Source organism: Oncorhynchus masou, chromosome 15 (assembly GCF_036934945.1).
Source record: "Oncorhynchus masou masou isolate Uvic2021 chromosome 15, UVic_Omas_1.1, whole genome shotgun sequence".
Lineage (NCBI taxonomy): Eukaryota > Metazoa > Chordata > Actinopteri > Salmoniformes > Salmonidae > Oncorhynchus > Oncorhynchus masou.
In genome coordinates this window covers 60,941,489-60,968,836 of record NC_088226.1, presented here as the reverse complement: position 1 = coordinate 60,968,836, position 27,348 = coordinate 60,941,489, and the positions used below count along the sequence as shown (strand labels likewise).

At 42.6% G+C, this 27,348-nt stretch overlaps 1 protein-coding gene across 1 annotated transcript; it reads right to left on the bottom strand.

Annotated features, from left to right (window-relative positions):
• Positions 1–1,215: 1,215 nt before the first annotated feature.
• Positions 1,216–26,167, bottom strand: LOC135556892 (RNA-binding Raly-like protein). Its single transcript, XM_064990302.1, has 7 exons — positions 26,160–26,167; positions 22,235–22,285; positions 8,582–8,748; positions 5,033–5,146; positions 4,436–4,575; positions 3,171–3,218; positions 1,216–2,667 (listed from the first exon to the last, which is right to left on the bottom strand). The coding sequence occupies exons 1-6, from the start codon at positions 26,165–26,167 to the stop codon at positions 3,180–3,182; spliced, it is 519 nt and encodes a 172-aa protein (XP_064846374.1). The 3' UTR covers positions 1,216–2,667; positions 3,171–3,179.
• Positions 26,168–27,348: the final 1,181 nt, after the last annotated feature.

The following is a 27,348-nucleotide window of genomic DNA, read 5'->3' as shown; positions in this document are numbered from 1 at the left end:
TACGGTCAAATGAACTGAACCACTCAGTTATATGAACATAGTTGTACATTTACTAAGCCTACTATCACAATGTATAGTTCACATTTAGTATGTATTAAACATAAAGAGCCACCTGGCTTCATTAAACATAATAGGGCTGTCAAACGATTTTAAAAAATGCAATTGAGTTAATAGCAGGATTTGCAGCGATTAATCACAACCTCAAATTCAGAATTTGATCAAATTGAGCTGTAATTTTAAGAATGTACATACAAAAAGCATTAAGAATATTGGCGTCTTGATTTTGTCCAAAGTACTGGTAAGCAAAATCAGGTAATCAAGCATACTTACTTTCTTTAACCTCAAAGTCAACTTGTTTTGACATAACATTGTTGTTTTATGTATGTTGGATATTTTCAGTTTTTTTTCAATGCGATTGATCACGATTTTAAAAAGTGTGCACTAAAATTACAAAAAGTTAACTCGAGTTAACTGATTAACTCTGACAGCCCTACTATATAATAACGCAAAATAAAAGCAAAATGTTTTATATAATGAATGGGAATATAACAAGAAAAATGTCAATTGTAAGTCAATTCATCAAGTTGTATAAGGGATCATCATATCTTCAATATTCTCTCTTTTTTCAGAGTACATAAATATCGTCTTGAATCATTTTCTTGCTGCTTAGAAAGTGAAATGTACTTTTTTCAACTGTTGTTTTCAAACAATCACCATGGTATAGTAAAAACATAGAAACAGAATCCATTTCTATGAGTAGAACGTTATACAGTAACGTTAGCATTATTGACAATTGTTATGACTATTTACAATGAACAATAGTTCAGTTGTGACATTGAAGCACCCCCTAAGTTTGACACCAGCCGTAATGGTCCCCAAAATAACTCAATCAACCAAATCCCTCCTCAAGTCATTGACAATGGTTTATAAGTACTCAACATCTACTGTACATGTACATATCTCCCTTCTACAGTGGGGACAGTGAGAGGAGGGCAGTACCCATTCTGAAACAACAGCAGTGACTCCTCTAGGTTCATAATCAAGTTTTTCAATCAGTCAAATTAACACTAATTCACCAAAGCCATAACCCCATGCACACTGGTCCCTGGTGTTCTATAGGGGCACCACTTTGTTAGTTACAAACATGGCTAGCTTCAAATAATGACAACAGACATGGTGATTACAAGCCCAGTGATAACACCATGCAGACAGCTGTTATCACACTGACAGTCTTTATTAATGTGGACACTGGGAAATTGGTAGAGACACATATGGAAAGATTACAGAACGCACAGGTAATGTAGATGCCTGATACTGTTGGCCTATGCCTGGTAAATCTTGAATGGCTTTTTATAAGAATTGATTTATTACACATTCCAATTATGTGGCGAACTGGATACAGTAAATGGCAAACAGCATTGCAAATCCTTATCTCTAATCTGAGAGAAAATGTAGTTGTCGGTCTGTCTGAAGCATATCCGCAGTGGCGGATTTAGGCATAGAAGACATGGCGGCATCTTACACAAAAAAACAAAAACAATTCCGAATGGTGACATTTGCGCGATCGATTTTCTATCGCTCATTTGCTCGTCACGTCAATTATATAATGTCGCCGTGTGGGACTGTGGGTCAATTAACCTTGTCGGAGTGGGCGCCCTGATTCTAGTTTGTGAGCTAGGCATGCTACTGCCTGGGAAGGTCTCCCACTCGGAAGTACGAGATGGGCGGGGTAGGTTGACGTCAGGTCTCCCCACTGGAAGCCCGAGGTAGGAGGAGCGGGGAATCTATCAAATAGCGCACCTCTAACTTTGTACAGTACTAATGCAATTAGTAATGCAATTAGTTTTGCAATTTAATTTGTGTGTTTCTTGTTTGAAGTGCAATAGTGTAATAATCCGGTCCTCTTCTTTTTAAGTGTGTTATTCTATTTGTGTATTTGTGTGATATAGGATTTGCTGAAGGGTGTGTGTGTGTGGGGGGGGGGGGGGGGTTCACCCAGGGAGCCATACAAGCTAGAACCACCACTGGTTGTCAGTCCACTACACTTTTTTAAAAAGCTGCCATATTTGGTTGAGCCCATAAATCAGTAGGAACCTGTTTTAAAGGAGAGATGGAGACACGAAGGTGAGCAGAATCTGACTGTGATAAAGGAACCGAGGGTAACCAGGGAGATATGTCCTATTCATCAAACAAAACAATTCACTGATGATCCAACTTTGTAATACAGCTGTGCGATATGGACCAAATCCATATCGTGAAAAATTGCATGAATTGATGCAATTACGATAAATAGAATGATACGTTTTTAACATTGATGTACAGTTTTTTTATTATCCTTTAAACTACTACTACTAGTTTGATGGTTGTAGCCATCAATTGTCCCATTGACTATCACCCATTTTAGCAAACTTAATTAATTTCAAACTTCACATTTCTCTAGTATAGGCTACTTATCGTAATGAACGATATCAGCAAAATGCCTGCGATAAGTGATCGGTATGGTTGTTGTCGATAATTTCCGGTTTATCGCCCCAGCTCTACTTTGTAATGAACAGTATATTTATTTGAGGGTTGTGTCCATGTTGACTGTGATTAGAGATGAACACGCCTCCTTTCACTTCAATCCCCCTCCATCTCTGTGTGCTGTTGTCACTGAGGTCCTTGAGTCTAGAGTGAGTAAAAGTGAGAAGATGGAGAATTTACATTTAAAAGACTATTGGTCCACTCAATGTGGAAATTTGTTTTCGGCTTCACCACATAAAACAGACATTAAACATTATGAGGAGCACATAATCCTCAAGATCATTAAATTGCTTTACAAAGTACAAAAGTGCTACAGTGCGAGTGCAGTTTCAAGTTAATGTACTGTACATTCCATCATTGGTCTTAAAATCAACATCAAGTTTTCCTAATTAAAAATACATAATCACCAAGACTGAAGGACACCTGGTCATCTAAACCATTCAATAATTCACGTGTACAACATGTACATTATGATTCGAGACCATTTTCAGCAACATAAGCACCTCTATCACAATATATTAACCTATACTTATTACACAGCATTTCAATGCAAACAATACTTTTTTTGTGATACAGTTCTGTCAAATCACCTTCATTAGCCATACACACCTTCATTAGCCATACACACCTTCATTAGCCATACACACCTGATCTCCTCACATGTCATCCTCCAGATCAGATTGATGGTTATTTATCTGAGAAACCAAAAGACAGAGAGAAGACTTTAAAGAGATGCACAGATGGAGAATTACAGTCACAGCGCAGTCAGGATATTTTAATCGACCAAACAAAATCAACTTAATCAAATGCCCAGCTGTGGTAATTTTGGAGATCATTTTTTGATTGGTGAAAGTGATGGTTTCTAAATGGTGATGAGCAAATATAGCAGTGTTTGTCATGTCAGCATATAACCAAGTTTAGGAGGGATGAGTGACTGGCAACCTTAGGTGGTATTACCCCTTGCCATCGAGACAGATTTGGGATGCAGTACAGTGGTTGTCTGGTTAACAATCTTCTGCTCTATTCATACCTTCCATCTTCCTTCCCCCTCAACTGTCAGAGAAACAATGACTCACCTGGTGAACCCACCTACAGCTCAGCCCACACAGCCGCAGGTTGAGGTTTATTGGCAGCAGGTAGCCTAGTGGTTAGAGTGTTGGACTAATAACCGGAAGGTTGCCAGATCGAATTCCCGAGCTTACAAGGTAAAAATCTGTCGTTCTGCCCCTGAACAAGGCAGTTAACCCACTGTTCCTAGGCCGTCATTGAAAATAAGAATTTGTTCTTAACTGACTTGCCTGGTAAAATAAATAAATAGAATTGTCATGAATCTTGCCCTGTAGGCAACATTGAGTGATTTTCCACTAGATGGGCCTGCTGAAAAGTAAAAATTGCATATATCTTCAGAATTCATGTAAAAAACAAATCACCTTTTGGTTAGGGTTATCAGTGTGGTTAAGGTTAGGTTTAAAATCAGATGTATGACTTCGTGGCTGCAGAGCTGCCCCTGGGACAAGATTCATGACAATCCATGCCAACATACAGTGTGTCGGACTCAGTGAGCATGTCGGACTCACGGCCTGGCATAGACAATGAACAGTGGTACAGAACCAGAACCCTTATTGTGTCAGACAGGTAGGCAGACACTTGGCTGTGATTGCAGATAATTACTCTTTTGAAAAAATGACAATAAGCTACTAAATAATCAATTATTGTTCTACCAATATCTTGCTCTCTTTCTTCAATGACAGACACCCACTTTTAGATAACTATGACAACCAACAGTGACAGCTAATATGCTAAGATATTGACTTTCAGAAAACTTTGACAAACAGCCCACACAGAAGTAGTTACTGGTGGTGCAGGTGTGTTGTGTCTCCAGTAGAGCGAGGCAGAATGATGTATTGTTTACCCTGCAGTGGCGCTGGTAGTGTTGGTCATCATCGCTGGCCTCTCCAGGCTCTGGGCTCTGTCTGTGTGGGAGGCTGACAGGAGAATCTTCCAGACTGCTCACTGAGTCCGACACACTGCCCTCCTGGGTAGGAGGTGAATCTGGACCACAGACACGCACACACACACACACACACACACTCAGCAATAGTACAGTAGGCTCTGTTTTCAGTGCATCTCAGCTTTCCATGGCAAATATGGCAAATATAGCCCTGATTTGAACAGTGTTTGTTTTTACTCCTGTCGTTGTAGATAGCGCCACATTAGTCAACCTGGCAATCCTGTACACAACATTTTGGATGCAGTGCTCACTGATGCAAGATGTCCCAATCGATAATAAAAAAGGAGTCATAATGGGCCAACAATCTGATGATGAATAGATTTTCTTTACTCTCATCAATGAATAATATGTTTCCCCTCCAGTTAGCTCTTATCAAGAGCATTAGAAATAATGTATCATATGTAGCACTAAAGAATCTGAGAAATTCTCAAAGTTAAGCTTCCAATGAAGAGATAGTATAAAACAAACTCCCCAGCCTCCAGCCCAGCTCTCCTCTACCTGAGTGGTCCTTCCTCTGTCTGTCCATCTTGTCCACGCTGTCGAGCAGTCCGTCAATCTGCACCTTGATCAGAGTCAACTCCCGCTTTATGGCCAGCAGCTCTGCCATCTTCACTGCAGAACGAGAGTGGGAGAGAGTAAAAGAAAGGGAGATACGGATGGATCCTCTTTCGCACAAATCTCCAATTGACATAAATGTATGAGTGTAGGTCTTAAAAAGGATTGGGCCCAGAGGGGTTTAATAGTGTAGAAACAGACTAGAGCTCTGCTACCCCGACCCTAGTCCAACCTGCCCGACATTATACATGGGGTTAGGGCCTGTTTTTTCATCAACAACTAGGGTACAGGAGGGCTCAGGTATCACTAAATGTACACTACATGACCAAAAGTATGCTCGTCGAACATCTCATTCCAAAACCATGGGCATTAATATGGAGTTGGTCGCCTCTTTGCAGCTATAACAGCCTCCACTCTTCTGGGAAGACTTTCCACTAGATGTTGGGACATTGCTGCGGAGACTTGCTTCCATTCAGCCACAAGAGCATTAGTGAGGATGGGCACTGATGTTGGGCGATTAGGCCTGGCTCGCAGTCGGCATTCCAATTCATCCCTAAGGTGTTCAATGGGGTTGAGGTCAGGGCTCTGTGCAGAACAGTCAAGTTCTTCCACACCGATCTTTGTTTGCGTGGGCATTGTCATGCTGAAACAGGAAAGGGCCTTCCTCAAACTGTTGCCACAAAGTTGGAAGCACAGAATCGTCTAGAATGTCATTATATACTTTAGCGTTAAGATTTCCCTTTACTAGAACTAAAGGGCCTAACCCAAACCATGAAAAACAGCCCCAGACCATTATTCCTCCACCAAACTTTACAGTTGGCACTTTGCTTGATGTCATGAAGTTCTTGATGAACAGTTCTTGTAACAACGTTGCTTCCAGAGGCATTTTGGAACTCGGTAGTGAATGTTGCAACCAAGGACAGACCATTTTTACACACTTCAGCACTCGTGGTCCCATTCTGTAAACTTGTGGGGCATACCACATCGCAACTGAGCCATTGTTACTCCAAGACGTTTCCACTTCACAATAACAGCACTTACAGTTGACCGAGGCAGCTCTAGCAGGGCAGGAATTTGACGAATGGACTTGTTGGAAAGATGACATCCTATGATGGTGCCACGTTGAAAGTCACTGAGCTTTTCAGTAAGGCCATTGTACTGCCAATGTTTGTCAATGGAGATTGCAGGACTGTTTGCTAGATTTTATACACCTGTCAGTAAGGGTGTGGCTGAAATAGCCAAATCCACTAATTTGAAGGGGTGTCCACATACACTATATACACAAGTATCACTAACATTTTGAAGCTGAGCCATTTGCTCGTGCTCTGCTGCGCAGTACATCCATATCTGAATAATATCATAACATTGTGTCAGAAGATGCTTCAACCTTGTCAAAAATAAGACAGGAGAGATTATTTCACAGAAAATAATAATGTTGGAGTTTAGAGTGCTGAAAAGTAGCTAACAGCTCACTGGTCTCATGTCTCTTCATTGAGCAGAGTAGCCCAAGCAGAGCCGTTGCTATGGTTACCGCCTCTGAGCCGCCATAAGCAGAGTGAGCTGTCTGCGCGCAGGGAGCGTGTGCGATAGAGGAGCAGCTAACAGATTTACTAACAGTTATTTCTGGTTTCGAGCAGGGCCAGGCTTTAAATTTGGCAGAAGCAATCGGGCCTGGGTAATCGGCAATCGTGTCTCCCTTAATTATCATCCACTTTGTCTTGTCATTCATGCCATCACTGTAAGCACCGTCTCCCTTTGCATCTCTCTCCAGTAGCCTATGGTCTGTATTGGAACATTCATATCACAACCCTGAAACTCTTTGCTGTTAAAAGCTGTTCGACCTCTGCAGCTACAATCTAATTTCCCTCTGATGGGCTGGCAGTAAAAACTATTAAGGCTTGTAATAAACTAGTATAAACAATTCTTATTTGTTATGCACTATTAACTTGGTATAATTGCAGCATGCTGCTAGACTGGGTATGGTAGGCTTGGTAGTGGAAGGAGCAGTGAGCTTTTAATGAAGAGACCATCTGGTGCCTCTCCCTGTACTATGGGCTCCCAGCGCTGCCGTTCCCCATGTAGGGATGACATTACACAGGGAGGAACATTCAGGTTTACAATACACACACTCCCACATGGATTCATAGGCTCACACACTCCAGATAAAACGTTCACTGCACATGCACAGATTACATTCTCCCTGTAATGAGCTGTTTTTATGGGTGGGACTGTTTGTGGTGAGGGTGGGACTTTGTGGTGAGGGTTGGACTGTGTGTGGTGAAGGTGGGACTGTGTGTGGTGAAGGTGTTTCTATGAGTGGTGAGGGTGGGACTGTGTGTGGTGAGGGTGTTTCTGTGTGTGGTGAGTGTAGGAATGTGTGGTGAGGGTGTGTCTGTGTGTGGTGAGGGTGTGTCTGTGTGTGGTGAGGGTGTTTCTGTGTGTGGTGAGGGTGTTTCTGCGTGTGGTGTTTCTGTGTGTGGTGATGGTGTTTCTGTATGTGGTGAGGGTGTTTCTGTGTGTGGTGAGTGTAGGAATGTGTGGTGAGGGTGTGTCTGTGTGGTGAGGGTGTTTCTGTGTGTGGTGAGGGTGTTTCTGTGTGTGGTGTTTCTGTGTGTGGTGATGGTGTTTCTGTGTGTGGTGAGGGTGTTTCTGTGTGTGGTGAGGGTGTTTCTGTGTGGGGTGAGTGTAGGAATATGTGGTGAGGGTGTGTCTGTGTGTGGTGAGGGTGTTCCTGTGTGTGGTGAGGGTGTTTCTGTGTGTGGTGAGGGTGTTTCTGTGTGTGGTGAGTGTAGTACTGTGTGGTGAGGGTGGGACTGTGTGTGGTGAGGGTGGGACTGTGTGTGGTGAGGGTGGGACTGTGTGTGGTAAGGATGGGACTGTGTGTGGTAAGGATGGGACTGTGTGTGGTGAGGGTGTTTCTGTGTGTGGTGAGTGTAGGAATGTGTGGTGAGGGTGTGTCTGTGTGTGGTGAGGGTGTGTCTGTGTGTGGTGAGGGTGTTTCTGTGTGTGGTGAGGGTGTTTCTGTGTGTGGTGAGGGTGTTTCTGTGTGTGGTGAGGGTGTTTCTGTGTGTGGTGAGGGTGTTTCTGCGTGTGGTGTTTCTGTGTGTGGTGATGGTGTTTCTGTGTGTGGTGAGTGTAGTACTGTGTGGTGAGGGTGGGACTGTGTGTGGTGAGGGTGGGACTGTGTGTGGTGAGGGTGGGACTGTGTGTGGTAAGGATGGGACTGTGTGTGGTAAGGATGGGACTGTGTGTGGTAAGGATGGGACTGTGTGTGGTAAGGATGGGACTGTGTGTGGTAAGGATGGGACTGTGTGTGGTAAGGATGGGACTGTGTGTGGTAAGGATGGGACTGTGTGTGGTAAGGATGGGACTGTGTGTGACTGCATAGAGTGCGCCGTGAGCACGAGTGTGTAAGTCACACAGTATGACAGATTGTGTATGTGTGCGTGCATGAGTGTGTGTGTGTGTGTTACAGTGTGTGAGGTTCCTTACACTTGGCCCTGGAAGAGCCAGTGCGCTGTGTGCTCCTCTTGCCCTGTGGTCTGTCTCTGGAGCGGTGCAGGCCGGAGGAGAAAGAGGGATCACGGGAGTGTTTCATAGGGCTGGGCTCCACTGGGACTGGCATTACGGAGGCTGGGACACGCTGGTAGTCAAACACTCTGTAGGGAAAATACACAATATTACTTATGAGCAATGTTCCCTCTAAGTTGCACATATTAGTGGGAGTGCAGCTTCCCTCGGATTGCCACACAGAAGAAATATCAGCCTGCACAGAGAGCACAAGATTGAACTTCATTAAACTTTCTAGTTTTTCCCCTTTGGTGAACACTATCATCGTTTCACTCTACTGTGGGAATTGTGCTCAAATCAATGCAAAATTAGTCACTTTCAACGTAACATACTGAAACAAAACGAATTATTCAATATTTAGTATGCAAAACTAACTACAAGAGATGTTCTTGTAGGCAGAGCGCATCAGAGTAGGATTCTATTGTATTGACAATCAAGGCCTGTAATCTACACAGACCGGTGCAACGTAACCAATCAGAGCTGCAGTGGACCTATATGCAAATAGCCATTGCTATCTGTGCCATTCAATATGAACTGGACCGTTTTTACAGCATGAGCAGTCGCAAGTAGATGCGCTTGTTTTGAGATCAAAGTAAGAGCTGTATGTTGCCACCTGTGCAGAGTTGTTCATATTATTTGCTAGTTAGTGAGTTATTAGCCCAGTTACAGCTCATTTCTAGTCAACAATGAGGGAGTGGTTGCTTCCTATGAGAGCATAAAATGTGTACATTTTTAGCTATCTATGAAAAGTTTTATGTCTTAAAGTGACAGTGTTGTATTTTGAGATGATCTTGAATAAGCTAAATAGTCAATAGGCAGAGGGTAGCATAATTTGTCTGATTCTCTATAATAATGGTATAGAATAATAATAATTGTATTTTGTAAAATGGTTTCTTGCATCAAACACCACAACATCTTCAGTCACCTCCTTAATAACTTCTCTAGGATAGGGGGCAGCATTTGGAATTTTGAATGAAAAGCGTGCCCAAATTAAACTGCATGCCACTCATGCCCAGAAGCTAAGATATGCATATTAGTATATTTGGATAGAAACACTGAAGTTTCTAAAACTGTTTGAATTATGTCTGTGACTATAACAGAACTTATTTGGCAGGCAAAACCCTGAGGACAAACCATTCAAATATATATATATATATATATATATTTTTTTTTTTTTTTTTGAGGTCACTCTCGTTTCAAGGAGTTTTCCTTGGGAATCCAGAATCCTAAGGGACGTTTTTGCAGTTCCAATCGTTTCCACTGGAGGTGGAGGGAAGTGTACTCTTTGTTAGAGGCGCATGACCTGAAAGCTAGCTACACTTTGTTTTCCTCCGGTATTGAACACAGATCATCCCGTCTTCAATTTTATCCATTATTTACGTTAAAAAATACCTAAAGTTGTATTACAAAAGTAGTTTGAAATGTTTGGACAAAGCTTACAGGTAACTTTTGTAGTTATGTTGAGCGAGTTGGAACCGGTGTTTTTCTGGATCAAACGCGTCAAATAAATGGACATTTTGGATATATATCGACGGAATTAATCTAACAAAAGGACCATTTGTTTATGGGACATATTGGAGTGCCAATAGAAGAAGCTCGTCAAAGGTAAGTCATGAATTATATCTTTATTTCTGCGTTTTGTGTCGGGCCTGGAGGGTTGAAAAATGCTTGTCTGTCTTTGTTTACTGGGGTGCTATCCTCAGATAATAACAGTTTGCTTTCGCCGTAAAGCATTTTTGAAATCTGACACGTTGGCTGGATTCACAACAAGTGTAGCTTTAATTTGGTATATTGAATGTGTGATTTCATGGAAGTTTAATTTTTATAGTCATTTATTTGAATTTGGCGCTCTGCATTTTCACTGGATGTTTGCCAGGTGGGACGCTACCGTCCCACATATCCCAGAGGTTTTTAATGTCAAGCCCTGTATGTTTTTTTTAAAATCTCATGTAGGCCTACATTGAGTACCACACATTTGTTGCTACTGTAGGCTGAATGTTAGAACAGCTATTTACATGCTAAAATATTATGGGATGTATTTTTCTCTATTGTTTTTGATGGTAGACCACTCTTGTAGGCCTACATTATGATCAAATAGCCACAGTAGCCTACTTGGCCACTGTTAAAACTGTAACTTAAAGTGGGCACAACCTCACATGCTGACCAGACTGGAGACGTCGCGTGCGCGAGCTTGCAAAATAAATTTAGAAATCCATGTTATTCAATTATTGCACCCACACTGCTCGCGTGCGCCAACGAGTGTCTGCGACGCCAAGGGCTAAAATAGAACTCATTCCTATTTCTGACGCAGATCGCGCTGAAAGTCCTGCCTCTCCCATCTCCTCATTGGTTTATAGAAGCAGGTATCCACGTGCCATCTCCTCATTGGTTGTACCCACGTGGGTGACTGAAAGATTAACTGTTTTGCCGGTAGTCGTGGTAATACAATGAAAGTTTAGATGCGATCACCATATAAGTTAAACTAGAAACGATTCGGTTGGCCGTTTTATGTGTGGATTAATTGTTGGAGTAGAGGTCCTTGTGCATTTCAGGTAAAATAACAACTCAAAGTTTATATCCCAGGACAAATTAGCTAGCAACAGCAAGCTAGCTAAATTGGACAAATTAACGTTAGCTAGCAAGTGCAAGCTAACTAGCTAGCAAGTGCAAGCTAACTAGCTAGCAAGTGCAAGCTAACTAGCTAGCAAGTGCAAGCTAACTAGCTAAATTGCCATACATGTTTAATGATTTTCGACCTGTCCCCAAATGAATGTCATTTTGAGAGTTTGTTTTGATATTTTTACCTGCGTGTCATGATCGCGTTTGGTGTGGGGGGGCAAAATACATTTATGCACGATGACGCACAAGCCAGTTTGGGTTCCGTGTCAGTGTTCACAGTAAACACGCGCAGGAAGTTGTGCTCAGGAGACTTGAAAATGGCTCAATGTCGAAAAAAATTATAGGGAACATTGCTTTTGAATAGGGTCCTGATCCTTTCTTGGCCATGTGATATTCCCTAGTTAAGACTGTTCTATTGTTTTTTTTCCTTCTCATAAACTGAAGATTCTCCAGCTAGCATGTGTTTAAAAACAATCGCCTGCTGATGTGTCAGAGAAAACGTTCCTAAATTCCCAAATGGGAGCTGGACAATACACTCTTTGAAAAAAGGGGTCCAATTGGTTCTTCGGCTGTCCCCTTAGGATAACCCTTTTTGGTTCCAGGTAGAACCCCCAAAAGGGTTCTACCTGGAACCTAAAGGGTTCTACCTGCTACCAAAAAGGGTTCTTCAAAAGGTTTTGCTATGGGGACAGCCAAAGAACCCTTTAACGTTCTAGTTGGCACCTTTTTTTCAAAGAGTGTAGATATATCCCTGCAGGATGAGAGTCAATCTCCCTGGCAGGCTGGCAGCACTGAAAATACCTGCCTCCAGACAGATTTACAGTAAAGGTTATCAATGCCAATCAAATGAAATGGTGGACTCGTTTATAATGTCCATAAGCTATTTGGTGCCATTATATATTGAGTGTATACTCTATGTCACGGCCTGGCCATAGAGGTTTTTATTCTCTATTTTGGTTAGGCCAAGGTGTGATTAGGGTGGGCATTCTAGTTTCTTTATTTCTATGTTGGTGTGGTTCCCAATCAGAGGCAGCTGCCGGTCCCACGCATCAGGCCTCCAGTGCGCCTCCACAGTCCAGGGGATCATATATAAGTTGTCCTTTTTCGTTTGGGTGTTGTGGGTAGTTGTTTTCTGTTTAGTGTCTGCACCTGACAGGACTGTTTCGGTTTTCCCTCTTAGTTATTTTGTTTGTGTGTTTTGAGTATTAAATTTATCATAAACACTTACCACACTGTGTTTTGGTCCACTCCTTCATACGACGATCGCTACAGAACTATCCACCTAAAAAGGACCAAGCAGCGTGGTCAAGAGGAGCAGAGATCCTGGGCCCGGGAGAAAAGAGAGTGGAGGACATCCTGGACCTGGGAGGAGGTTATGACAGGGGACAAGACCCTGCCATGGAAACAGGTGGAAACAGCGAAAGAGGAACTGCAACGATACGAGGGGACACAGCTAGCACGGAAACCCGAGAGGCAGCTCCAAAAATATTTTTTGGAGGGGGCACACGAGGAGAGTGACAGTCAGTGTGACTGGTCAGGCACCGTGTTATGCAGTGATGCGCACAGTGTCTCCAGTGCCCATTCATAGCCCAGTGCGCTCTATTCCAGCTCCCTGCATTGGCCGGGCTAGAATGGGCATCCAGCCAGGACGGATGGTGCCGGCTCAACGCTCCTGGTCTCCTTGGACCAGGATATCCTGCGCCAGCTCTGCGCACTGTGTCTCCGGTGCGTCTGCACAGCCCAGTGCGACCTGTGCCAGAGCCCCGCATTTGCAGGGCAAAAATAAACATCCAGCCAGGATGGGTTGTGCCAGCTCAGCTCAGTTGTGCCACCTTTAGACCTCCAGTGCGCCTCAACAGTCCAGTACGTCCTGTGCCTCCTCCCCGCACTCGCCCTGAGGTGAGTGTCATCATCCAGGTGCCACCTGTACCGGTCCCACGCATCAGGCCTCCAGTGCGCCTCCACAGTCCAGGGGATCATATATAAGTTGTCCTTTTTCGTTTGGGTTTTGTGGGTAGTTGTTTTCTGTTTAGTGTCTGCACCTGACAGGACTGTTTCGGTTTTCCCTCTTAGTTATTTTGTTTGTGTGTTTTGAGTATTAAATTTATCATGAACACTTACCACGCTTCGTTTTGGTCCACTCCTTCATACGACGATCGTTACACTATAATCACAGTGATATATTGATATCATCTGTTCTAGATTTCTCTCATAGCCTGGTGCACTAAATAGCCCTTGTCCAAAGAGCACTGTCTGGGGTGCTTTGATTTGCGCTGGTCTCTCTCAAATATGTCTTCTGATACCAGCGATTACTGTGTATGCAACAGTGGAAACTGAAGGGAGGAGGGCTCATAATAATGTCTGGAACGGAGCGAATGGTATAGCATCAAAAACATGGAAGCTGTCTTTGATGTATTGGATACCGTTCCACTAATTCCCATCCAGTCATTACCAGGAGCTCATCCTCCCCAATAAGGTGCCACCAGCCTCCTGTGGTGTGCTTCCCAGCAAATAGAGGGTGTGGTGATGTTTCAGATCATCTGACTGTGCAGTTTGACAGAGATGCATCTGCCCCGTCTGTGGTTGTAGCACGTGTATTGTCTATGCGTCTTACAGAAATGTAGAGAAGCAAAAAAGAACTGTGGATATAGTTGACTTTACTGAGAACTTCTGAATATGATGACCTACTCTACCTTACATGTAGTCTCTGGCAACAAAGAAAAGTCCATGAAGGAGAGAGAGAATTACTTCGAGACTACTGTACTTTTGTAAGCTTTTAATCCACAGCAGAGCAGATAACTGCCAATACATATTTACACACACACAGGGCCGGGCTCAATGAGAATGATTCAGTGGTTTAGTCTGGCAGCTTATTTCATACAGTATGTACAGTAGGCTACAGTTCAAAGTAAGTTCAGGATGAAGCTACTTTATACTAAGATACACAAAGACAATGATATTAGATGAAGACTGGGACTCAGAGAAAGGGTAAGATGTTGTTTGAGTGAATTACCAAAGTTCTTATTGGATGCACTGCAAAACAGATTAAGGTTTTTCATAAGAGGACATACATATATATATAATCACTAATCCAATGCCAGTGCAGGATGAAGTTAAGATACTTTTTAACTCAGACTGCAAGGCCTTGCATTTCTATGGCCATAAGAGTGTCTGTAAAAGGGGAGACTGAATGAATAACCTATCAATCAGCGATGCCTGAGCTGGCTGGCGAGTGCATTGTCTTTCATACTGTCATCCCCCTCTCCACTCATCCTCTGTTCGATCTGCCCTTTTCCCTCCACTGCCCTGGCATTCCCCCCTTTCCTCACAGTGCTCCACTGCCGCCGCCCTGGGCTGTGTTTTTACTCCGGACCAGTGGGCGGGCGGCCAGGCGGCCAGTCAGCTATGCAAAGAGACTGTGTACAGAGAGACTGTGTTCATCCATCTGTGAAATCACCACCAGCGGCTGACAACCAGGTCATGTGGATACAGTGCGGGTCAATAGATAGTTTCAATACAGAAACTCTGCTGCCCTGCTACCCGCAACCCTCAGGGAAGTACTGCATCATATGATCTGTTGGCTGAGCCACCATCAGCACCGACCTGTACCCTACCTGCCCTATGCTCTCTCCTGGCCCCACTCAGTCTGAATTTGTCCTGATAGGTGACCTAAACTGGGACATGCTTTAACCACTTGACCAAGTCTTAAAACAATGGGACTCCCTAAAGCTCTCTCAGATTATTACCAATCCCACAAGGTATGACTCCAAACACCCAGAAAATGCTACTCTCCTTGATGTTATCCTCAAATAGTCCTGATAGGAATCCGTCTGGTGTTTTCTGTAATGACCTTAATGATCACTGTTTTTTACGGCCTGCGTTTGTAATGGCTGCTCAGCTAAACCTGTCCTGATTTGTCATAGACGCTTGCTGAGAAACTTTAATGAGCAAGCCTTCCTTCATGACCGAGCTTCTGTAAATTGGTATAGAATCAGCTTGATCCCCTCTGTTGAAGATGCTTGGACCTTCTTTTTTTAATCTTTTCAGTGATATTGTTAACAAGTACGCCCCCATAAATAAATGAAAAACAAGTTCAGGCCCTGGTTCGAACCGTGATCTGGCAGAGTTACTCCACCTCAAGAACACCATTTGGTGAAAAGCTCGGCACACAAATCCTGTCATTCAGGCAAATAAGAAATAAGTGCATTTAGGCTATCCGGAAGGCCAAAGTTAGTTATTCAAGGAGCAGTTCTCTCTCTATGGGTCTAACCCCAAGAAGTTCTGGAAAATGGTGAAAGATCTGGAGAATAAACCCTCCTCCTCACAGCTACCCATGTCCCTTAATGTTGATTATGTGGTTGTTACTGGCAAGATGTACATGGCTGAGTTTTATAATCACCACTTGATAAAGTCAAGATTCATATGACTCCTTGCCCATCCAACACTTCATCTCCCACCCCTTCTAATGCGACTAGCCCTAATGCTCCTTCCTCCTTTTTCACCACTCCGCCACACAGTTTCTCCCTACAGTCGGTCACTGAGTCTGAGGTGCTAATGGAGCTCCTTAAACTTGACCCCAAAAGAACATCTTGGTCAGATGGTTTATATCCTTTCTTCTTTAAGGTTGCTGCCCCTATTATTCGCTGAGCCTATCTCTAACCTTTTTAACCTCTCTCCTCTCTGGGGAGATTTCCATTGCTTGGAAGGCAACCACGTACATCCTTTATTTAAATGGAGAGATCAAGTTGATCCTAACTGTTATTATAGGCCAATTTCCATCTTGCACTGTTTATCAAAAGTGTTGGAAAAACGTGTCAGTAATCAACTAACTGGCTTTCTTGATGTCTATAGTGTTCTCTCTGGTATGCAAACCAGTTTCTGCTCACGTTATTGATGTTATTGATGCAACCTTAAAGGTCCTAAATTATGTCACTATTGCCCTTGATTCTAAGCAATGTTGTGCTGCAATTTTATTGACTTGTCCAATGCTTTTGATACGATAGACCTTTCCAATCTTGTTGGTCGGCTAAGGAGTATTGGTGTCTGAGGGGTCTTTGGCCTGGTTTGCTAACTACCTCTCTCAAAGAGTGCAGTGTGTAAATTCAGAACATCTGCTGTCACAGCCACTGCCTGTCACCAAGGGTGTACCTCGATCCTAGACCCCATACTCTTTCCAATTTACGTCAACAACATAGCTCAGGTAGTAGGAAGCACTCTCATCCATTTATATGCAGATAAGTCTTATACTCAGCTGTCCCCTCCACAGATTTTGTGTTAAACGCTCTACAACAAAGCTTTCTTAGTGTCAAACAAGCTTCTCTGCCCTTAACCTTGTTCACTCCAAAACAAATCAACAGATGACACAATCTCTATTACACTTGACACTGCCCTTTCCCACCTGGACAAAAGGAGCACCTATGTGAGAATGTTGTTCATCGACTACAGCTCTCATGAATGTTTAAGTGTTATTTGCCTCGAAGCGAGCACAGAAGTAGTTTAGCTCGCCTGGTAGGCTCGTGTTACTGGGCAGCTCTCGGCTGTGCTTCCCTTTGTAGTCTGTAATAGTTTGCAAGCCCTGCCACATCTGACGAGTGTCAGAGCCGGTGTTGTACAATTCAATCTAAGTCCTGAATTGACGCTTTGACTGTTTGATGTTTCATCAGAGGGCATAGTGGGATTTCTTATAAGCTTCTGGGTTAGAGTCCCACTCCTTGAAAATGGCAGCTCTAGCCTTTAGGTCAGTGTGGATGTTTCCTGTAATCCATGGCTTCTGGTTGGGGTATGTATTAGAGGTCGACCGATTAATCGGAATGGCCAATTAATTAGGGCCGATTTTCAAGTTTTCATAACAATCGTAAATCTGTATTTTTGGACACCAAATTTTTTTTTTTTTTAAACCTATATTTAATCTTTATATAACCAGGCAAGTCAGTTAACACATTCTTATTTTCAATGACTGCCTAGGAACAGTGGGTTAACTGCCTTGTTCAGGGGCAGAAAGACAGATTTTCACCTTGTCAGCTCGGGGGATCCATTCTTGCAACCTTACAGTAACAACCTGCCTCTCTCTTCAAATTGAACATGTTTCATTATTTATTTGAGGCTAAATTGATTTTATTGATGTATTATATTAAGTTAAAATAAGTGTATTGTCGAAATTGTCATTATTACAAATAAATAAAAATTGGCCGATTTAAATCGGTTTAGGCTTTTTTGGTCCTCCAATAATCGGTATCGGCGTTGAAAAATCTTAGCATCTGCTTCATCTGACCATTTTTGTATTGATCTAGTCACTGGTGCTTCCTGCTTTAATTTTTGCTTGTATGCAGGAATCAGGATGATAGAATTATGGTCAGATTTGCCAAATGGAGGGTGAGGGGGAGCTTTGTATGGTCCAGTTTTTTTCCCTCTGGTTGCACATTTAACATGCTGATAGAAATTTGGGAAGACTGATTTAAGTTTAAGTTCCCTGCATTAAAGTCCCCGGCCACTAGGAGTGCCGCCTCTGGGTGAGCGTTTTCCTGTTTGCTTATGGTGGAATACAGCTCATTGAGTGCGGTCTTAGTGCCAGCATCAGTCTGTGGTGGTATGTAGACAGCTACAAAAAATACAGATGAAAACTCTCTAGGTAGATAGTGTGGTCTACAGCTTATGAGAGAAAACCTTGAGACTTCCTTAAATATTGTGCACCAGCTGTTATTTACAAAAATACATAGTAGTTCGCCGCCCCTTGTCTTACCAGACGCAGCTGTTCTATCCTGCCGATACAGTGTATAACCAGCAAGCTGTATGTTAATAATGTCATCATTCAGCCATGATAAAATATTACAGTTGAATGTCCCTTCTGATAGTTTAATCTTCTGTGTAGGTTGATTTTATTTTCCAAAGATTTCCATTGTGCTAGCAAACGTGCAGGCAGTGGGGGTTTATTCAATTGCTCATTTACGGAAGAAAATGATTCTGCCAGTTTGTGGTGAGTAATCTCAGTTCTGATGTCCAGAAGTTATATTCGGTCATAAGAGACAGTAGCAGCAACATTATGTACAAAATAAGAAAAAAAAAAGTGACAACGTAAAGAAATAACAAAAAAACAAAGTGTTAGGAACAAGTAAGTAACATACCGAGCCCACAAAGACGGACCGAATTACAATAAACAATCACTAACATTACATTACATTTAAGTCATTTAGCAGACGCTCTTATCCAGAGCGACTTACAACACAACATGGGGAACAGAGGGTTAAATAATAAACAAGTAATTGGTTGAGTGAAGCCAGGTGTGATAAGATAAAAGACAGAACAAAATGGAAAATGAAAAGTGGATCGGCGGTGGCTAGAAAGCTGGTGACGTTGACCATCGAACGCCGCCCGAACAAAGAGAGGGACCGACTTTGGCGGAAGTCGTGAGAATAACAAAATATCATAATAAAGATAAGTGTTCTCTACCTTGCACAAATAGTCATTTCAATTTAGGAATTAATTATTTTAGTATTTTATTGCATTTTCTGATGAAATTCACATTACCGCAATGTCCAGCTCTGTCTGAATGTATGTTATGTTGTAATTTATACAGAGTCAAATGAAAATATTCAGAAAAAAATAAATGGATGTTCTACTCGATGTTTCAAATGACAGAAAAAATATTAACTGAATATTCATGTATAATAATAATGAAAAAAGTGGAAAATGAAGTGTGCATGACTGATGTCTGCAACAATTTTGAAGGACTGTTTACACACACACAGAATTTTTAACAAAGTTTGACTTTGAATGAAGCAACACATCTGCCAGTACCTTCAAGATAGCTAACAGGTAAGCAGATCTCTTTATATTTCTCCAGATAAACATTCTCTTGTCAGACTGCATACACAACAGTATTGATTACCATTACCGATACAGGTAGGTTTCCACATTTAGAAAAAAGTTAGAAAATTTGAAATCTATGAAAATATGCTTCATTAAGGTCTAATTATGTACATTGAGTAAACATTTGCTTAGTCATCATGTCTTCTATTGTTATCAAAACATTCAGGTTCCTGATCCGCCGCAACAGCATTCACTTATACACACAGGCCATGGGTACCTGGTTATATACACACACAGGCCATGGGTACCTGGTTATATACACACACAGGCCATGGGTACCTGGTTATATACACACAGGCCATGGGTACCTGGTTATATACACAGGCCATGGGTACCTGGTTATATACACACAGGCCATGGGTACCTGGTTATATACACACAGGCCATGGGTACCTGGTTATATACACATTCTCACTTATGCACACAGGCCATGGGTACCTGGTTATATACACACAGGCCATGGGTACCTGGTTATATACACACAGGCCATGGGTACCTGGTTATATACACATTCTCACTTATACACACAGGCCATGGGTACCTGGTTATATACACACAGGCCATGGGTACCTGGTTATATACACACAGGCCATGGGTACCTGGTTATATACACACAGGCCATGGGTACCTGGTTATATACACACAGGCCATGGGTACCTGGTTATATACACAGGCCATGGGTACCTGGTTATATACACACAGGCCATGGGTACCTGGTTATATACACACAGCCCATGGGTACCTGGTTATATACACATTTTCACTTATGCACACAGGCCATGGGTACCTGGTTATATACACACAGGCCATGGGTACCTGGTTATATACACACAGGCCATGGGTACCTGGTTATATACACATTCTCACTTATACACACAGGCCATGGGTACCTGGTTATATACACATTCTCACTTATACACACAGGCCATGGGTACCTGGTTATATACACATTCTCACTTATACACACAGGCCATGGGTACCTGGTTATATACACATTCTCACTTATGCACACAGGCCATGGGTACCTGGTTATATACACATTCTCACTTATACACACAGGCCATGGGTACCTGGTTATATACACATTCTCACTTATACACACAGGCCATGGGTACCTGGTTATATACACATTCTCACTTATACACACAGGCCATGGGTACCTGGTTATATACACATTCTCACTTATACACACAGGCCATGGGTACCTGGTTATATACACATTCTCACTTATACACACAGGCCATGGGTACCTGGTTATATACACATTCTCACTTATACACACAGGCCATGGGTACCTGGTTATATACACATTCTCACTTATACACACAGGCCATGGGTACCTGGTTATATACACATTCTCACTTATACACACAGGCCATGGGTACCTGGTTATATACACATTCTCACTTATACACACGGAAGTTTACATAGACCTCAGCCAAATACATTTCAGCTCAGTTTCACAATTCCTGACATTTAATCCTTAAAATAGTAGTTTGCCTTTAAATGTGCAGAATCTAAACATTATGTTCTTTCAGGCTTGCCACATCATTTTGAAAATATGTCAGGTTTCAATAAAATGGCAAAAATATTAGGTTGTAGATTGCGGAAGGTGTTGCGGTAATGAGAGAAATCAGTCAAAATAAAATAAAATGTTAATTTAAAAATATATTACTTCAGAGTTTCCAGTAACTGTGCATGACTGTTAATAATAAATGTTTTAAAAATGTATTAGCCTTCCGAATGGTCTTGATGTTTTCAGACTTTTTAAAAATACTTTTTTCTGAAAATATGTTCAAAAAGTGTTAAATTGTCAGTAAATGTTTTTAAATGAATGCTCACAAACACTTCAGACCTTGTTATTAATGCCTCCAAATGACATTTGATGCAGGTCTTTAAAGGTTTCATGTTTGAAATCTTTGAAACCATATCACCCATATGCACACACACACACACCAGAAGATGCCTCCTTGACGGAAATACCCGTAGATACATGGTCCCTTATTTCACTACCTCTAAGAATAACCTGGCTAATATATGGTTGTCCTATCTGTGAAATTGACATTTTCAGTGTACAGAAATAGGAGCTATATTAGCTAAAGTAATCCACAGGGAAAACCTTGTTAACAAGTCTTGCTACTGTAGCTGTGAATAAGGACACATCAAGGTTCATTTAAACGGTGCAATCGGGTAATCAGAACACAATTGCCCCAAGGTCCCCCAACTGACAGGTTTAAATTGTGTACCCTTCGTACTAGGCAGTTTAAAATGGCTTACAGTCAATACATCTTCACAGATATATCTGGACATGATATCATATTTCATAAACTCCTATCAATGCTGTGCCTCTATACAAAGCATCAGCTGCTCTTCAACATTGATGGAGATAGAGGGGCTTTCTAAGTCTGTCCCTGCTCTAACACCCCCCTGCTATTTATGCAAGTTCTCTTCTCTCCTCAGCTCCCTTCATCAGCACCAGCCACAGAGGGCCCGCTTCTCACAGCCGTTCAAAGCCTGGCTAATTACGCTATACAAGTAGAGCCTCGGCACTAAGCAAGGGGTCATTTTGAGACACCCCTCCCCTCAGAACACTACAGCATTTCCCTCCCTCAGGCCCTTCAAAATACAGTCACAATTTTCACTTGCAGAATAATATAGACACACAGTTACTCAAGCAAATAAAGTTTATTTTGTGTTGTGTAGCCGTTTGGTCTGTACCAGGCAAGGGGATTTAAGACGGGTTAACACTAGGATGGTACAGTATGATCTCTCGTATCTCATCCAAGGGGCCTGACTATCACAAGCAGACATACTCCTCTTAGACAAATCAGGAGTCAGAGATAAGCCTGTCCATGAGACACATGCAATCAAAAGAGGAAGAGAAGAAAGACTAGATAATTGCATTCACTTTCAGAAAGGGTTTTGCAACACAAGAGAGCATCGTTACAAACAACAGCTAAGTACAAGTTCTAAACCAGAACGCTTGATCGTAATAGAGCTTGTTCAGTACTTGGCCATTAGAGTGAAAAACACACATCTCTAGCAAAATATAGATCTGTAGGTGAGACCAGGTACATTATAGAAGCCTACCTGCCGTAGAGGTCATCTGGGTAGCTGTCATACTCCAAGTCATAGTCAGATCTGAGGAGAGAGAGAGAGAGAGATTGGCTAAGAGAGAGGGAAAGAGCCATCATCGACAGTGGGTTTTGTCCAACATGTCTCTGGACGTACTCACTGCCACAGTCATACTCTGGACCTAGTTTTGTCCCATGGAATAAATATTGTGGATCTTAGTGTTTTTCCTCATAATCCTGGACTATCGGACCACCATTATATTATGTTTGCAATCGCAACAATAATCTGCTCAGACCCCAACCAAGGATCATCAAAAGCTGTGCTATAAATTCTCTGACAACCCAAAGATACCTAGACGCCCTTCCAGACTCCCTCCACCTACCCAAGGACGTCAGAGTACAAAAATCGGTTAATCACCTAACTGAGAAACTAAGTGTAACCTTGCGTAATACCCTAGATGCAGTCGCACCCCTAAAAACAAAAAAAACATTTGTCTTAAGAAATTAGCTCCCTGCTATACCGAAAATACCAGAGCCCTGAAGCATACTTCCAGAAAATTGGAAAGGAAATGGCGCTACACTAAACTGAATGTCTTCCGACTGGCCTGGAAAGACAGTGCCATGCAGCATCGAAGAGCGCTTTCTGCTGCTCGATCATCCTATTTTTCCAACTTAATTGAGGGGAATAAGATCAAAAATATATTTTTGATACTGTCAAAGCAAAGCTAACTAAAAATCAGCATTCCCAAGAAAGGATGGCTTTCACTTCAGCAGCGATAAATTCATGAACCTCTTTGACGAAAAGATTATGATCATCAGAAAGAAAATTACGGACTCCTCTTTAAATCTGCGTATTTCTCCAAAGCTCAATTGTCCTGAGTCCGCACAACACTGCCAGGACCTAGGATCAAGGGAGACACCCAAGTTTTTTAATACTATATCTCTTGACACATTGATGAAAATAGTCTTGGTCTCTAAACCTTCAAGCTGCATTTTGGACCCTATTCCAACTAAACTACTGAAAGAGCTGCTTCCTCTGCTTGGCCCTCCTAGGTTGAACATAATAAACGTCTCTCTATCCACCGGATGTGTACCAAACTCACTAAAAGTGGCAGTAATAAAGTCTCTCTTGAAAAAGCCAAACCTTGACCCAGAAAATATAAAAAACTATCGGCCTATATCGAATCTCGTCTGGTTTTAGACCCCATCAGAGCACTCGGACTGCACTCGTGAAGGTAGTAAATTACCTTTTAATGGTGTCAGACCAAGGCTCTGCACCTGTCCTCATGCTCCTAGACCTTAGTGCTGCTTTTGATACCATCAATCACCACAATCTTTTGGAGAGATTGGAAACCCAAATTGGTCTACACGGACAAGTTCTGGATCGGTTTAGGATCTTATTTGTCAGAAAGATTGTCTCTGTGGATGGTTTGTCTTTTGACAAATCAATTGTAAATTTCGGTGTTCCTCAAGGTTCTGTTTTAGGACCACTATTGTTTTCACTATATATAGCGGACGATAAACAGCTGTACATTTCGATGAAACATGATGAAGTCCCAAAATTGCCCTCCCTGGAAGCCTGTGCTTCAGACATAAGGAAATGGATGGCGGCAAATGTTTTACTTTTAAACTCGGACAAAACAGAGATGCTAGTTCAAGGTTCCAAGAAACAAAGAGATCTTCTGTTGATTCTGACAATTAATCTTGATGGTTGTACAGTCATCTCAAATAAAACTGTAAAGGACCTAGGCGTTACTCTGGACCCTAATCTCTCTTTTGCGAAAATATCAAGAATATTTCAAGGGCAGCTTTTTTCCATCTTAATAGCATTGCAAAAATTAGAAACTTTCGGTCCAAAAATGATGTAGAATAATTTATCCACGCTTTTGTCACTTCTAGACTACTGCAATGCTCTACTTTCCAGCTACCCAGATAATACACTAAATGAACTTCAGTTAGTGCTAAACACGGCTGCCAGAATCTTGTCCATAACCAAAAAATGTGATCATATTACTCCAGTGCTAGCCTCTCTACACTGGCTTCCTGTTAAGGCTATGGCTGATTTCAAGGTTTTACTGCTAACCTACAAAGCAATACATGTGCTTGCTCCTACCTATCTTTCCGATTTGGTCCTGCAGTACATTTATTTTTATTTTACCTTTATTTAACCAGGCAAGTCTGTTAAGAACACATTCTTATTTTCAATGATGGCCTGGGAACAGTGGGTTAACTGCCTGTTCAGGGGCAGAACGACAGATTTGTACCTTGTCAGCTCGGGGGTTTGAACTCGCAACCTTCCGGTTACTAGTCCAACGCTCTAACCACTAGGCTACCCTGCCGCCCCACATACCTACATGTACGCTACAGTCACAAGACGCAGGCCTCCTTACTGTCCATAGAATTTCTAAGCAAACAGCTGGAGGCAGGGCTTTTTCCTATAGAGCTCCATTTTTATGGAATGGTCTACCTATCCATGTGAGACTTGCAGGCTCGGTCTCGACATTTATGTCTTTATTGAAGACTCGCCTCTTCAGTAGGTCCTATGATTGAGTGGAGTCTGGCCCAGGGGTGTGAAGGTGAACAGAAAGGCACTGGAGCGACGAACCACCCTTGCTGTCTCTGCCTGGCCTGTTCCCCTTTCTCCACTGGGATTCTCTGCCTCTAACCCTATCACGGGGACTGAGTCACTGGCTTACTGGTGCTCTTCCATGCTGTCCCTTCCATGCTGTCCCTGGGTGTGGCACTTGAGTGGGTTGAGTCACTGATGTGATCTTACTGTCCGGGTTGGTGCCCCCCTCGGGTTCGTGCTGTGTGGGAGATCTTCGTTGGCTATACTTGGCCTTTTCTCATGGTAGTAGGTTGGTGGTTGAAGATATCCCTCTCGTGGTATGGGGGCTGTGCTTTGGCAAAGTGGGTGGGGTTTATATCCTGCATGTTTCCCGACACCTCCTGTCTCAGCCTCCAGTATTTCTGCTGCAATAGTTTGTGTCAGGGGGCTAGGGTAAGTCTTATATCTGGAGTATTTCTTCTGCTCCCTCTAATTCACTTTCTCTCTCTTTCTTCTCTCAGGGACCTGAGCCCTAGGACCATGCCTCAGGCCTACCTGGCCTGATGACTCCTTGCTGTCCCCAGTCCACCTGGTCATGCTGTTGCTCCAGTTTCAACTGTTCTGCCTGAGGCTTTGGAACCCTGACCTGTTCACCACTGAACGTGCTACCTGTCCCGGAACTGCTGTTTTGGACCCGCTCTCTACTGCACCTGCTGTCTCTAACTCTGAATGATCGGCTATAAAAAGCCAACTGACATTTACTCCTGAGGTGCTGACCTGTTGCACCCTCTACAACCACTGTGATTATTATTATCTGACCCTAAGGGTCATGTTTGAACATCTTGGCCATGTTCTTTTATAATCTCCACCCGGCACAGCCAGAAGAGAACTGGCCACCCCTCATAGCCTGGTTCCTCTCTAGGTTTCTTCCTAGGCTCTGGCCTTTCTAGGGAGTTTTTCCCAGCCAACGTGCTTCTACGTCTGCATACCTTGCTGTTTGGCGTTTTAGGATGGGTTTCTGTACAGCACTTTGACGTCGGCTGATGTAAAAAGGGCTTTATAAATATGTTTGATTGATTGATTGATTGATTGAATAGAACAGCTTTCAGAGGACAGGAGACAGAGGGGGATATGATGGGTGTTAGACGGGGAAGGATATAACACGGGTCAATGGGGACGGATTGGTGGCTTGTCCATGGAGTAGACAGGTACAGACACTTACAGCTGTGATATGTTTTAACATCCTCAGAACCTTGGCTTGCCCTGTTGAATCCCTGTCACTCAGGTATACCCAGCACTCTGAGTATCTCATCTCTTCCTCTTTTTCTCTTTTTCTCTCTTTGTCCTTCACACTCATCAGGGAAGTGAACTGTGCTCCCCGCTAAGAGCTTACCTGTCCATTATCACAGATTTGGTTGAATGGTTCTTAAAATCACAGGGGCTATACTGTGGCTGTCTGGTCAAGTAACAGTCTCTGTGTTCAACCTGGGAGGTCAAGCAGAGAGGGAGGGGAAACGGTCATGCTGTCAGGGTGCGTTCCTCTGTCAGACGAGAGACAGCATTTCAGACATTAAAGAAAATAATAGGTTTACAATTCCAGCACATTTCCATTACACTGTTGACTATTGATATACGTAATGGTTTCAGGGCTCCCCTGCATCACAGATATGTGATCAAATCTAAACACGACAACTATCAACTCCATCCTCGGCTCAGCCTCTGACTCTCTCAGTGAAGTGCATACTACACACTGACATACACACTCAGTGGCTTGCTGCGGGAACACAAACAGTCCTGATGTTGATGTTAATGTTAACCAACACAGCCATCCATCACAATAAGGAGTAAACCCAACACAGTGTCTCAGACACTCTGAAATGTGCAGAGAAATGAAGAGCCACTTACTGGGCCAAGCTGTGAAAAAAAGAGAGAGAGAGATGAAGACTAGAGAGAGAGATGAAGACTAGAGAGAGAGATGAAGACTAGAGAGAGAGATGAAGACTGGAGAGAGAGAGAGATGAAGACTAAAGAAATAGAGATGAAGACTAAAGAAATAGAGATGAAGACTAAAGAAATAGAGATGAAGACTAGAGAGAGAAAAGAAAACTAGAGAGAAATTAAGACTAGAGAGAGAAAGATGAAGACTAGAGAGAGAGAGCTTAAGACTAGAGAGAGACATTCCATAACAAATCCATAAACTACAGAGAGATGAACCTAGAGAAGAGTCCCCTAAGCAAGTTGGTCATGGGGCTTTGTTCACAAACACAAACAGACCCCACAGAGTCCCGGGATAGAAACACAATTAGACCCAACCAAATCATGGGAAAACAAAAAGATAATTATTTGACACATTGGAAAGCTTAAACAAAAAAATGAGCAAACTAGAATGCTGTTTGGCCCTAAACAGAGAGTACACAGTTGAAGAATACCTGACCACTGTGAGTGATCTAAAACTAAGACTATGTACAGACTCAGTGAACATAGCCTTGCTATTGAGAGAGGCAGCCATAGCCTGTCTTCTCTCGGGAGCCAAGTCAGCCTATGTGTCCATTGCCCACAAAATGAGATGGAAACTGAGCTAC

Coding starts and splice junctions, on each gene's coding strand:
- LOC135556892 (XM_064990302.1), bottom strand. Junction 8,749..22,234: donor CCAGATGACCTCTACGGCAG/GTAGGCTTCTAT, acceptor TTTTCCCTACAG/AGTGTTTGACTACCAGCGTG. Junction 4,576..5,032: donor ACAGAGGAAGGACCACTCAG/GTAGAGGAGAGC, acceptor TCTGTGGTCCAG/ATTCACCTCCTACCCAGGAG.